This window comes from Eleginops maclovinus, chromosome 5 (assembly GCF_036324505.1).
Source record: "Eleginops maclovinus isolate JMC-PN-2008 ecotype Puerto Natales chromosome 5, JC_Emac_rtc_rv5, whole genome shotgun sequence".
Classification (NCBI taxonomy): Eukaryota; Metazoa; Chordata; class Actinopteri; order Perciformes; family Eleginopidae; genus Eleginops; species Eleginops maclovinus.
In genome coordinates this window covers 7,973,885-7,987,108 of record NC_086353.1, presented here as the reverse complement: position 1 = coordinate 7,987,108, position 13,224 = coordinate 7,973,885, and the positions used below count along the sequence as shown (strand labels likewise).

At 38.5% G+C, this 13,224-nt stretch overlaps 2 protein-coding genes across 2 annotated transcripts; both read left to right on the top strand.

Moving 5' to 3' along the window:
- tlr3 (toll-like receptor 3) lies at positions 1-5,300 on the top strand. Its single transcript, XM_063884382.1, has 6 exons — positions 1-173; positions 799-934; positions 1,573-2,037; positions 2,260-2,454; positions 2,604-4,453; positions 4,646-5,300. Exons 2-6 carry the CDS (start codon positions 917-919, stop codon positions 4,875-4,877), a joined length of 2,760 nt encoding a protein of 919 aa, XP_063740452.1. The 5' UTR covers positions 1-173; positions 799-916; the 3' UTR covers positions 4,878-5,300.
- A 1,544-nt stretch (positions 5,301-6,844) lies between these two features.
- Positions 6,845-12,976, top strand: LOC134864058 (cytochrome P450 4V2). Its single transcript, XM_063882804.1, has 11 exons — positions 6,845-7,105; positions 7,232-7,344; positions 7,824-7,909; positions 9,089-9,279; positions 9,354-9,423; positions 9,532-9,658; positions 9,761-9,934; positions 10,395-10,497; positions 11,148-11,282; positions 11,594-11,773; positions 11,886-12,976. The coding sequence occupies exons 1-11, from the start codon at positions 6,913-6,915 to the stop codon at positions 12,044-12,046; spliced, it is 1,533 nt and encodes a 510-aa protein (XP_063738874.1). The 5' UTR covers positions 6,845-6,912; the 3' UTR covers positions 12,047-12,976.
- The last annotated feature ends 248 nt before the right edge of the window (positions 12,977-13,224 follow it).

Sequence of the window (13,224 nt, the reverse complement as noted above, 5' to 3'; positions counted from 1 at the left end):
GTTTTTTTTCTTTTTGCTTTTTGTGTGACGCATATGGGAGCAAATAGCCAAGTCTGAGATGCAGAGTACAGTCTTGATCGGTTTCCAGAAGGTGTTTCTCCTGAACTATACGCCTCAAACAGCTGTACATAATTTACAAGAGAGCACCGAATGAACTGGGGGCAGTCAAATAGGTAAATGCATGTTATTAATTCCTATTAACAGGGTAAACTTGCTGCCAGCTTTGCTCCTCCAAATGTCTTACACTTTACTCGGTTATCAACGTGTGTTATGTTGTTTACTGTGTGCATCAACACGAAATAGCACAGCCGATCTGTTGATATCTAAACGGATCGGCTAATCTAATATTACAACACATAACCATTTTTTGAGGCGACCATTTTTTCAGCTAAATTCACGGTTTACGCTGCTATATTTACGAAGTTTGGCATAGTATTGGCGATTATTCCAAACGCCAATACAATGCCAAACTTCAAAAAATAGTTGGCTTCAACTTTAACTCCGAATTTACGGTATGTTTTGTACATGCAGGTAGCTGACAAACACTGTCCAGACGACGCCTTTAAAAAACATTAACTGTCTAACTCATATTTCATTATCCACGCAATCTTAGGGACGTAATCATAGGCTACTGTTTATTTTCGGTTTGTAGGAAGTTGGTATGGATATCATCAAAGTTCTCTATTCGTCTGTTTTTGCGTCTTCATGGAACAGTTTAATCTAATGGATCAAGAGACAAGCTGTGGAAGTGAAACCGGAGTTTCAAATGTCTCACTTCCGTATTTTCTTGCTTTGCAGTGTGTGCTTTATACATCTTTCGTTAGACTCTTCTCTCCGCTCCTGAGGAATAGAGATGTGGTTCTGGAAGTGATTGCATTCGGTTTCAAGCACATGCAGTCTACATTCAAATTATAAAATGCCAAGGCGAAATCCGGTAAGAACTCTGTAGCTTTTATATGCAAAAATAATAGTGTTGTACGTGTCAACGTGACACCATGCTGTTATGATTCCGAGTAGCCTAATATTCATACATGCCTACGGTAAAACTAGCTTTTTAAATGTATATAAGTTATCATGTTTGTGAGAAATATAACTCTTTTCCTCACTAAAACAATGTATGTGTTTTGTATCATGCATGGCACTAATTCATATTTTATATCAAGAATAGATCAAATGACTGTGAATGATATGATCAATGTTGCTCTTCATAGTGATAAACAGACATTTATCACATAACAAAACTCAGTTCCCCTCACCTCTCTGAAGCATTTAGTGTATTTTAGTCTGTTGCATTGGTTTCACAGCCTCAGTAACTGTCCTGTTTTGATTTACACTCAGAAGTGTCATGCAGGTGTTTTAACAAAGAATCTCATAAAAGAACACTACATGTTTTAGCCCAGATAAAAAGATAGCAACTAGATGAAAACATGGTGGAATATTTAGTACCTAAAGAGGCAGATATTTAAAAAAATACCAGTAATATTCTGCTTGTGCTTCCTACAATTTGGCAAAATAACAGAAGAGTTCATGTAGATTTGGGATTACACTGATTGTATTTCTCTTTTTCTAAAGGTTTTTGAAATGATGCATGTCCTAAATTCCCTTCTCCCAACAATGATCATCATATGTTACTTCATGCCGGGACCGCACACTTGCGTAGCCTTGCAGAAGAAGAATTCCTGCCATGTGCATGACGGCATAGCTGACTGCAGCCACCTCAGCCTCACTGCGGTCCCTTCAGACCTCCCCAGCAACATCATCAGCCTGGATTTGTCTCACAACAGATTAAAAGGGATCCCCCCTGTCTCACTAGCCCCATACCCGGGCCTCCGCCGTCTCATTGTCAGTCACAACAGTATCACCAAGCTGGACCCGGGATTGTGCCAGACACTGCCTCTGCTGCAGACACTGAACATGGAACACAATCAAGTGTATGTGCTGAAGAAGGAAGACGTGAATCATTGCACCAATCTAACATGGTTGATAATGGCTAGTAATAAGCTAAAGCTACAAGGAGAGCCCTTCTCTGCACTACAGGTACAGATGCCAGTCTCACTGATCAGTTGGATCTGAAATAGCTGGTGATAAGGTTATTGTAAGCTTCATGAGCTATGGGTGTTATAATGGTGATGTTCACAAAAATGAGTCAAAGATGGGAATAGTATTTTTTTTGCCTCATTTTACTTACAATTGTTTGATATGCCAATTATATATTTCATTAAATACCAAAATGTTTTTATTCTCTTTCATGATTCACAGAGGCTGAAAGTCCTTGATGTGTCCTTAAACAAACTGCGGTCAGCCAAGCTCGGCACTCAGACTCAGCTACCCAACCTTGTGAGCCTCAATCTGGCTTTAAATGACTTCACCACTCTGAAGAAAGACGACTTCTTATTTCTAGAGCATTCATCTTCTCTTCTTGTCCTCAACATGTCATTTATGTCTCTAAAAACGGTAAGAAACTTACCTAGAAATAGGAAATGAAATGGTGTTGTGAAAACTGAAACAAGGGTTACAACTAATCATCGGAGAGCCTTGCTTTCAGTTGTCTGTTTTATTTCCCTTTTTCGTCTCTCAACAAGATATGTTATATTTTGTTGCAGTTGGAGCCTGGTTGCTTTACACCCATATCAGGCCTACGTACTTTAATCATGGATGGAAGCAATATGGGCACACTGGGTTTTTCTGAACTCTGCTCAGAGCTGTCAGGGACAGCCATTGAGGCCGTGTATTTCCGGAAGATGAAGCTGGCCACACTCACAAACACAACCTTTAAAGCGCTACAGAAAACAAATCTAACCTATTTGGATATATCCCATAATGACATGGTTACCATTGGAGATGGCTCATTTCTGTGGCTGTCCAGACTTCAGACCCTTATTTTGTCAGACAACATCATCAAGCAACTTAACAAAAACACATTTCAGGGCCTCAAAAGTTTGAAAAAACTCCAAATGACAAAAGCTTTGGTAAAACATCATTACATCCCAACTATCGAAGATTTCTCCTTCCAACCATTAAGTGCCCTGGAGAGTTTGATATTACAGAAAACAGCAGCTCAAAAAATCACAGAGCACACATTTACAGGCTTGACAAGTCTTAAAGAACTCGATATGAGCTGGAGTAACTATACCTCGCTCAGAATCATCAACAACAAGACTTTAGTCTCACTTGCTGGATCGCCGCTCAGAAAGCTAAATCTCACCGGAACAGCTATTTCACAGATTGATCCTCAAAGCTTTTCCGTTTTGAAAAACCTCACCATGCTACTTCTAAATAACAACTTTATCAAGCAAATTCTAACTGGGAAAGAGTTTGAAGGGTTGGATCAAATTGAAGAGATTTACATGTCGAATAACCAGCAGACAGTCAATCTAATCTCCACGTCTTTTGTTAACGTGCCCAATCTTAGAGTCCTGACTTTGGGAAAAACTCTTAAAGCCGAAGCTGTTAACCTGGATCCCTCTCCATTCAGCCCCCTGACCAACCTCACTTTCCTGGATCTCAGCAACAACAACATTGCTAATATCAGAGAAGATATGTTGAAGGGTCTTGCGTACCTGAAAGTGCTAAAGCTCCAGCACAATAACTTGGCCCGTTTGTGGAAGAGTGCCAACCTTGGTGGGCCAGTGTTGTTCCTTAAACACTCACTCAGTTTGGTAACCCTTCAGATGGATAGTAACGGGCTGGATGAGATTCCAGCTGAGGCTCTGAGAGGATTAGGTAACCTTCGTAATCTCAACCTGTCCTCCAACCTTTTAAATAGTCTTAAGGACTCCATTTTTGGTGATCTGAATTCACTGCGGGTTATAAATTTACAGAAGAATCTGATCACAGCTGTGAGGCCAGAGGTGTTCAAAACTCCTCTGAGCAACATCAGCCTGCTTGTCATGGACAAAAACCCATTTGACTGCACATGTGAAACCATTATGTGGTTTGTGACATGGTTAAATGAAACAAACATGACCCATGTGCCGGGTCTCAGGGACCAGTATTTGTGTAACACTCCACTAGCCTACTTTAACCGCTCCATCATGGAGTTTGACCCCCTCTCTTGCAAAGACATGACTCCATTTCAGACCCTATACATACTGACCAGCACTGCTGTGATCATGCTGATGGTCTCTGCATTTGTGGTGCGGTACCAAGGCTGGAGGATTCGGTTTTATTGGAACATATTGATCAATCGCACATTAGGATTTAGCGATACCCACGCTGCAGAGGGCCAGGAATTTGAGTATGATGCTTATATCATACATGCAGAGCAGGACAGCAGCTGGGTGGAGAGAAGACTTTCCCCTTTAGAGAATGACATGTGCAGGTTTTGTTTGGAGGATCGAGATTCATTGCCTGGTATGTCACAGCCTGACTCAATCTTGGATAATATGAGAAGGTCCAGAAAAATCTTGTTTGTGGTCACTGAAACTCTTCTCAAGGACCCCTGGTGTACAAGGTAAATCAAACATACACTGCTGGATTTACACTTATACAAATTTAAGTACAATCTAAAATATGCCATTAGGAAATATGTGATGTGCAGTTTATTTGCTTAGGGTTTCATACTGTAGGTATTTACGTTACTTAATGATAGTTAGTTCTCACAGTTGTGTCTCTGCCCTTTCACCCTTCTTTTTTCCTTATCCAGATTTATAGCCCAACATGCAATTCACCGGGACATTGAAGCCAACAGGGACTCTGTGATTCTGGTATTCCTGCAGGATGTTCACGACTACAAGTTATCCCGCTCACTCTACCTTCGCAGGGGCATGCTGCGTCCATGCTGCATTTTGGATTGGCCAGTCCATAAGGAGAGAGTGCCGGCCTTTCATCAGAAGCTCCTCATGGCACTTGGTATGACTAATCGATTGAAGGACTAAATACAGTTCATTGGGAGGAATGGGAAATTCCATCTTGAATATTAGTCCCACTTTTGTGTTCAGTGATTATGAATTGCAATCTGAATTTGCCCTCTTGTACATATACTTACTGTACATACACATTATATACTGAACTGTAGTTTTGTATGTTCTTCGCATCGCATGTTTTTGTGTAAACATTTTTTGCCTGTTGTAGTACTTTAAAGCATAAAATGCAATGTTTTCCGATTTTGTTTTTAAAAAAACTCCAGCTGAACACTTACATCGCATTAAGAAATGAACTCTATACTTTCTGTTATGTATAGTATAAAATATCTTAAATGAAAAAGGCAATGATATTCCAGGTTGTTTTCATGAAATGTTACATTTATAAAGTGTTAAAAGATTGGCTCAAGTCTAATAAATGTGCAATTTAAAAAATAACCTTGATTTGAGTTATTTTATTTTTTTATGACAGGAAGTGGCTTTTGAAAGTAACAATTCGGTGGAAAAATGATTTCATGTCTACTTTTATGAAGTAATCAGAATTCATTAATAATTCATTATCTCGTTGATAGAAAATCCCCTTAATTTCCCATAAAAGCAGAGAGTAAATCACCTCTTCGTGGTTTGCTTTAATATACAATAGTGTCATCATGCTATGTAGTGGTTGTAGTAAGAAACTACACCTTTTTCTTTGCTTAAAACACACCTGCTAATCTGACCATGTGCGGTCTGAATGGCGTGTCAGGACTCTATGTGGGTGGCACAATTAGAGCTCATTAAGGCTGGGTTTTTATTCCACAAAACCGGAGATGATCAGGGTTTAGATAAAATAATTGTACTCACGTAAGGTTAACAACCTTACAATATAGCCTAGACTTTATTTAGAGCTGTCTTTATAAGTTTCAAATGACCCATAAAATGTATTAAGGCTATAAAGGGCGGCAGTGGCTCATCTGTAGGGCCTTGGCTTTGGAATCGAAAGGTCGGCGGTTCACGTTCCTATCGGAACAACAAAAGAATGGAGCGACTGGTAGCCAAAGAGTAGCCAGTTCACTTCCTCGGTCCTGCTGAGGTGCCATTGAGCAAGGCACCAAACTCCCAACTAACCCCTAGCCCCGGACCGACTGGCTGACTCCAAATGCATGTTCATGTGAGCACCTATATAACTGTGTGTATAAATCAGAGTGGAGACTGAATTTCAACTGAATCAATGAAGGTTCCACTTCTTCTAAACAACAAAAAATGCCTCAGTAATTTAGTATTTTGATATGACCTCGGTATCATCATGATCACATAGAGAGCACAGTAGACCAATTTTTAAATCTCCAATCTGGTTCTGCTTCAGAAATCATTAAAAAAAAATGGTGCCCATCACGTATTATAGTGTTGGCATTTAAATCACAATTCCAGTTAAAAAAAAAAAGGGTATTATTATTGTGGCCAGCTCGTTGCCCACCTTTTTATTTATTTACTTTCAGTCATAGTTTTATTCACTATGTAAGTGTTAATATTTCTGGATTCCTTTGTTTAGTGAACTATGTGAATTAGGTGTTGTTTTGTCCCGTTATTATTTACAATCATTCTATAAAAGGGTTTTAATTATAAATATCACAAAGGTAAGGATGTTATTTATTAACCAATCAAGTTGAATGTAACATTAAGGTATTTGCAATGACAAGGAGAAAATAAATAGGACAAAGGCCTTGGTCAGGGGCCAGTCTGATACCAACAAGTAAATAATTAACATCTTTGTCATATATTATGTGTCCACATATTCAAACTCAATCATTTATTTCCCTCCATATTTTGTACTTATCTCCCTCCTATTGCCAACGTTATGCATCTCTTTTTTCCTTTATGGGCATTTAATAATAACAGCTATAAATGAACATACATACTGTGCTTATCTTAACCCAGTAATCTGTCAGTGGCTGCAGATAAAAGGAGAGGCAAAGCATGTCACATGTCCGTAGTTAAGGCACAGGTGCACAGCCCTCCTGCTATTTGAACACACACAAACACAGTGCATGCAGTAGACACAGCAGACACGATGGCAGTGTTACTCGGTAGTTACTCTATACCTTTATTTGGAATCAGCATTGTCATTGTTGCTCTGACTTACATCACCTACAAGCTGCTCAGTGGTTACCTGCACAAATGGTTCACAATGAAGCCTATTCCAGAGATGGAGGGAACGTATCCGATCATTGGAAATGCACTAACGTTCAAAACCAATCCAGGAGGTAAGACACCAATCAACATACTGCTACAGGAGGCTGCATATAATACAAAAGATGTGAGTGAAAAACTTAGTGTGTCCTTGATGCTGTATAATTACTGTATGCATTCAATTGTATTTATTTTTTCAGATTTCTTTGGCCAAATTCAGGAGTTTGTCAATGAGTTCAGTGATGCACCACTTTTTAAAATCTGGATTGGAACACTTCCATGTGTGATTTTGTTTCATGCTGAGACTGTTGAGGTACAGTGACTGACAACTCTACATTTAAACACCAAGTACGCAGACAGTGGGTGTATCTCTGAATAACCACATGCATTTTCTTCTAAATATGTAGTCTCAGTAGCCTATTTGAATGAGAGTATGAGAGTGTGTGTGTCTTCTTTAATGCACATTCTGTATATAGCAATTACAGTCCAAGTGTTTGTAAAATGTATATCAGCAAAACATCCAAATATTGAAGCACTTCCATTAATTTGACACTCATTAAAGGAGGCAGAAGCATGCTGCATTGAAACTCAGCAAAACAACCTGAGTAGACCTTAACCTCGCACTCCCTATGACAACATGGTCTTTTGAATGTCATTGCACTTTTACACACTGCAGCCACTGCTACTGCTAATGACTGCAACTGCTCACATCTGCAGCTATTGAATAATAACATTGCTGTTTTATTGGTTATTCTTTCTCACTTTTATTTTGTTTGCACTTGTTGCTTGTAGACCGTTCTGACCAATGCTGTTCATATGGAGAAATCCTACGCATACACTTTCCTTCACCCTTGGCTCGGAATGGGACTTCTTACTAGGTATCTATCTGAGGCTCTTTCTGCTCCATATTTAAAGACTGTTGGTGATGATCATAAATATCCCACATCTGGCTTTAATACGTAGAAAGAAAAAACATAGCCCTAGAATAAAAAAAACTCAGGCTGGCTTTGAACAACAACAACAACGACAGCAGCAGCAACAACAACAACAACAACAACAACAACAACAACAACAACAACACAATTTCAATCATCACATAATAAGACCATTTGTCCCAGATGCATACTATAGAGTAAGTCCAGAGGTGGAAAAAGTAGTCAGATTGTTTCATTTGTTTACTTACTTTGATATTTTTAAAAATAATTGTATTAAAATTATTGGTGCATTAATGTGTTCACCACTTCACTGTCGAACATGGTAAAGGTGGGGTTGTTTTGAATTATTTCATACACTACCGGGCAGCTTGTCTACTTTGTTACATTACACCCAAGAAGCTTCTTAGTTGCAATGTTTATATACCAGCAGCCAGAAGGTGGTGCTAGAGAAGTATAAATGTTTAAAAAGTGAATTGCAGGGTTATTATTTGACAACGTGGAAGATTTGGGGTGAGGGATTACCACAATTAACATGGTTCTTTACATGGATTATTTGTAATAAATTGTTATTTTAATCTGAAGGTGGTGTATGAAGTAAAATTATCACTGCCTGGGGAACAATAGTGTGTATTTCGGTGGAAATATCTGGTAAAAGGCCAGAGGGTTACTCCAAACACAGTTTATTCTCTTGTTATAACGTCTACAACCAATTTAATGTTTGTGTATTTTTAAGATAAAATTACAGTCTATGCTCAGGCTTGCAACACAAGGTCTCAAAGTCAAATGTATTTTATAAGTATTGCAGATAAGATGGGGTGTGGAGATATGGAAGGGGTCAGCAGTGTAATGAATGTCTTGATGAGTAAAAAGTTTGTATGTAGCATATGTTTACTAAAATAAAAATAAACAGCAAATGTGAGGAGACTAGAGGAGACGTCAAAGCTGCTTAGCAAGAACGAGCTCCCAAAGTGTTAACAAATGTCAAAGTCTTAATATCTTAACCTGAAGTTGCCACTTGATCTCATCCTGTACCTTGACTTAAGATATCTCTAACGATATGTAAATAAGATGTTGTTCTTTCCAACACTTTAACTGACTTTGTTGTCTTCTTCTTTTGGTCAGCACTGGCCCTAAGTGGCGTCAGCGGCGGAAGATGTTGACCCCGACCTTCCACTTCTCCATCCTGACGGAGTTTTTGGAAGTGATGAACGAGCAGGCGGAAATCCTGGTGGAGAAACTGGAGAAGCAGGCAGGGAAGGGTTCATTTAACTGCTTTAATCACATTACCCTGTGTGCCCTGGACATTATCTGTGGTGAGTATATTTCAATTGAATGTGACTTAGACATAAGAAAGATGTCCAACAAATATTCAACATTTCATTTTCAGAAACCGCAATGGGAAAAAAAATCTACGCCCAGAATAATTCTGACTCTGAGTATGTTAAAAGTGTGTATAGGTGAGTCATTTTCTTTTCGATCACAACACAGACAATAATAGAGTTATTGGGTTAAATTGTATGGTTATTATTTAATTTTTGGCCTTCATCCTATCTTTTTGTCCTTAGGATGAGTGACATTGTCAGCCGCAGACAGAGGACACCTTGGTTTTGGCCTAACTTTGTGTACAATTACTTTGGTGATGGGCGGGAGCATGACAGGACGCTCAAGGTCCTACACTCCTTTACAAACAAGGTAAGTAATGGAGCCAGTGGTTTGAAAATCTATATTTTGAAAATGTATTGAATCAAGTCAAATCCACATTCAGCCTTGACCTTGACCCTAATTTCTTCTCAGGTGATAAATGAAAGATCTGAGAACATTTCCAATACTGAATCAGATAACGACTCTGACAATGGCACAAAGAGAAGGCGAGCATTTCTGGACATGCTCTTGATGACCACCGATGAAGATGGCAACAGAATGAACAATCAGGAAATTCGGGAGGAAGTGGACACCTTTATGTTTGAGGTTGGTGGTTAAAAATATACAACTAACATTATTTATGTATGCACATTCCTCTGGTCACTGTCATGGATACATGATGAGTATATGACACACTGACACAACACCTTGTCATACCTTAAAAAACCAACTAAACAATCTTTCTCATATCAAATCATGACTGACTGTCTTTAACATGCCTTGTGTTATAGTTAGAAATTGTTACCTGTATTAGGTTAGTTAAAAAGCAGTTCATGAGTAAACCATATTAGACTTGAATGGATTGCCCGAAACCAAAACAATGGATTACTGCTAATGCTTCTCCGTGTCTGTTGAATGGAAATCACTATAATAAGTTAATTACTTTACGGCTCATTTTCAAGCTTTTTGCTATGTCCCCAAGTGGTCCTAATAAAATCAATTAACTCAGCTTCACAGTCTTAAATATTTTTGGTTTTATATTAATTCAACACACCTTTTTATTCAGGGCCATGACACTACGGCAGCCTCCATGAACTGGGCCATTCATCTGCTGGGTTCCCACCCTGAGGCACACAGCAAAGTTCAACAAGAGCTCCAGGAGGTGTTCGGTAACAGTAACATGCCCTCTCCACTAATACCACACCTTCTCACTATCATGACATCATTTGTTTTCCTTCCCAAAGGCCTTATGACTCAGATGTATCTGTTACAAGTGTAATGGGGCTTTGCAGGGATATAAGCTGTGATAATATTTGCCTAAAAACATAAAGAAGAATTTAATTATTTCCCCTCCTTTGTGGATTTACGATGGCCTTCAAGCATTTCTCCATGACGTTAGCTGCATGGATCTGCTGTAATAACAGATTAGCATCTGCTATAGCTAGCACCAGGTCAATGTCCTTTAGTTTGTTGATTTATTTTGATGTTATAGGCCTATTTAAACATGACCTAACTGCAGATTTCTATACAACCAATTTGTTCCATTAATAATTGTTCAATTAGACAGGTCATATATAGAAATGAATGCAGTAAAGCATTGTCTTTTGTACTTCTAATTAAAAGCAACACATCAATGGGGTGTGTCAATTAAACAAGATCTTATTTACTGTAGAAGTAGAACATATGTCAAGGATATAGAAGTGGGAGAAAGTGCAAAAGCAAAGTACTTCATTCAGCACAGTCTGACCTCATTTACACTCTGTTCGGTTTACCTGTATTGTGTTCTGACTTTAACACTGTTTTTATTTATTGTACAAAGGTACTTCTAGCCGGCCTGCTAACATAGAGGACCTCAAGAAGCTAAAATACCTGGAGTGTGTGATCAAGGAGGCCCTGCGACTGTTTCCCTCTGTGCCTTTCTTTGCCCGCAACATTGGTGAAGACTGCCATATCAGTGAGTAACAGACGAGGGTTCACACTATATTTGTTGAATGAAAATCCGACCAGGAAGCCTAGGTAGGCCAGTGTTCTTTTGTGATTTTCATCTGAAAATATGTATCTTTGTCAAATAAAATGTATTGCATGATGTTGTTTGATCTTTGTAATTGAACTTTGGACTGTCTTATAGCGATCTCACCTTTTACCTATAGTCCTCAATAAAAACATATGATCACAAAGTTATCTGAATCCTTACAGATGATTGCCAAAGTACAAATATAAGCTCCACCATTTTATAACAGTAATTAAGTTTCTTTATGCCTGTAGATGGTTTCAAGGTGCCCAAAGGTGCAAACGCCATCGTCGTCACCTACGCTCTCCACCGTGACCCGCGCTACTTTCCCGAGCCCGAGGAGTTCAGGCCAGAGCGCTTCCTGCCTGAGAATTCAGTGGGAAGGCCTCCATATGCATACATTCCCTTCTCCGCTGGACTCCGCAACTGTATCGGTAAGAAATGGGATAGGTTTGATTTGTAGTTTATCAGTTTTGTCAAGCACATTTTCCTCAGAGATTCTCTGGAGAGTAACCACTGATTGTGTTTGTCTGTAATCCTTCTCAGGTCAGCGTTTTGCTCTCATGGAGGAAAAGGTGATCTTGGCAGCCATCTTTCGCAACTTCAATGTTGAAGCTTGTCAGAAACGTGAAGATCTGCGGCCATTAGGAGAGCTCATCCTGAGACCAGAGAAGGGCATCCAAATTAAACTGGAAAAGAGGATTTAATCAAACCAGCACCTGCTCAGGTTTACAGAGGTTATGCACTAAATGTATTGACCTTTGTGGTCTTTATTTACAGTGTAGCCCTCCCGTTCTCATGTTGGTGGACTTTTTCTCCAAATGGTCTTAGAGCGGTCACGGAGAGTTGTGATGTTGGTGTTTGGATTTTAGAATCTTCTCATCATTATAGTCTTAATAATTACACTTATTTTTTGTTGCTTTATGACAAAAATTCAGAATGTTGATTGTTATCTTTCCTGGAATTAGCTACATAATGCATTACTCTGATCCAACAACAACAACCAAGAATGTAGAAAAATCCCTGTAAAAATATGCAATTTGATTTGAGGTATTACATTGCTATAAAGAGCTAAGCAATGCCAGTATATCAGAGTTCATTTTGAAAGTTATTAAAACTGAGTGAGTTTGCCTTTCTTGAACAAATGTAGCTTGTCATTCTGAAATACATTTTTGATTATTAACTAGATGACGAAATAAACGGTGCTACGTCACTGGTTTCATTCAATGTCATCCATTTTCTAGGTGGCATGCTTTAAAAGAAAAGGAATATTTGAAAAGGATTTTTAAAACCATTCATATCTGAGTACAACAATTATTAAAAAATGTAGAGTCATTTTTCCTGTTAATACCTGCAAATCTAGGTAACATAAAAAGAAAATGTCTTACTTTGTGATATATTTTTGTAGAAAGAGACTTTGATATATGGCACAGCTGGTAATACAATTCTAAAGTCTCTAACTCAGAGATTTTCAGAGAAGGGCTTAATGATAAATATTTTACATATTCATAATGTACAGACATCATAACAAATGTAAGCCTTTCATTTGTGCAGCATTATTTGCATAATGTTAATCATCAAACCTCTAGCTATATAATGATCCTTCAAAACTGAAGTTTGATAAATCCTTGACTCTGTGATGGTCTCTGTCTTGTTTTCTTGTGTTATTCTGACGGAGGACTGTTTGAGTAACTTGTGTGTGTGTGTTGGATACCTTGTGGTAAAAGCACATGTACCACAATGTACTCATTTTTCTAATTGGTATACATATTTTACAATGTACCTGGAAAGCACATTTTCATTAGACCCTCCCTGAACACAAATATTCACATTGAACTCTGTTAAAAAGCTCTTCATTACTTTTTAAAAAACAAGTTAAGTCAAA

What these genes read in the sequence shown, in the direction of transcription:
- tlr3 (XM_063884382.1), top strand. An exon ending in AGCCCTTCTCTGCACTACAG is followed by an intron (nt 2,038 to 2,259) that starts GTACAGATGCCA and finishes CATGATTCACAG; the next exon opens with AGGCTGAAAGTCCTTGATGT. An exon ending in CATTTATGTCTCTAAAAACG is followed by an intron (nt 2,455 to 2,603) that starts GTAAGAAACTTA and finishes ATTTTGTTGCAG; the next exon opens with TTGGAGCCTGGTTGCTTTAC.
- LOC134864058 (XM_063882804.1), top strand. Translation starts at nt 6,913, where the DNA reads ATGGCAGTGTTACTCGGTAGTTACTCTATACCTTTATTTGGAATCAGC. An exon ending in GGAATGGGACTTCTTACTAG is followed by an intron (nt 7,910 to 9,088) that starts GTATCTATCTGA and finishes TCTTTTGGTCAG; the next exon opens with CACTGGCCCTAAGTGGCGTC. An exon ending in AGAGCTCCAGGAGGTGTTCG is followed by an intron (nt 10,498 to 11,147) that starts GTAACAGTAACA and finishes TATTGTACAAAG; the next exon opens with GTACTTCTAGCCGGCCTGCT.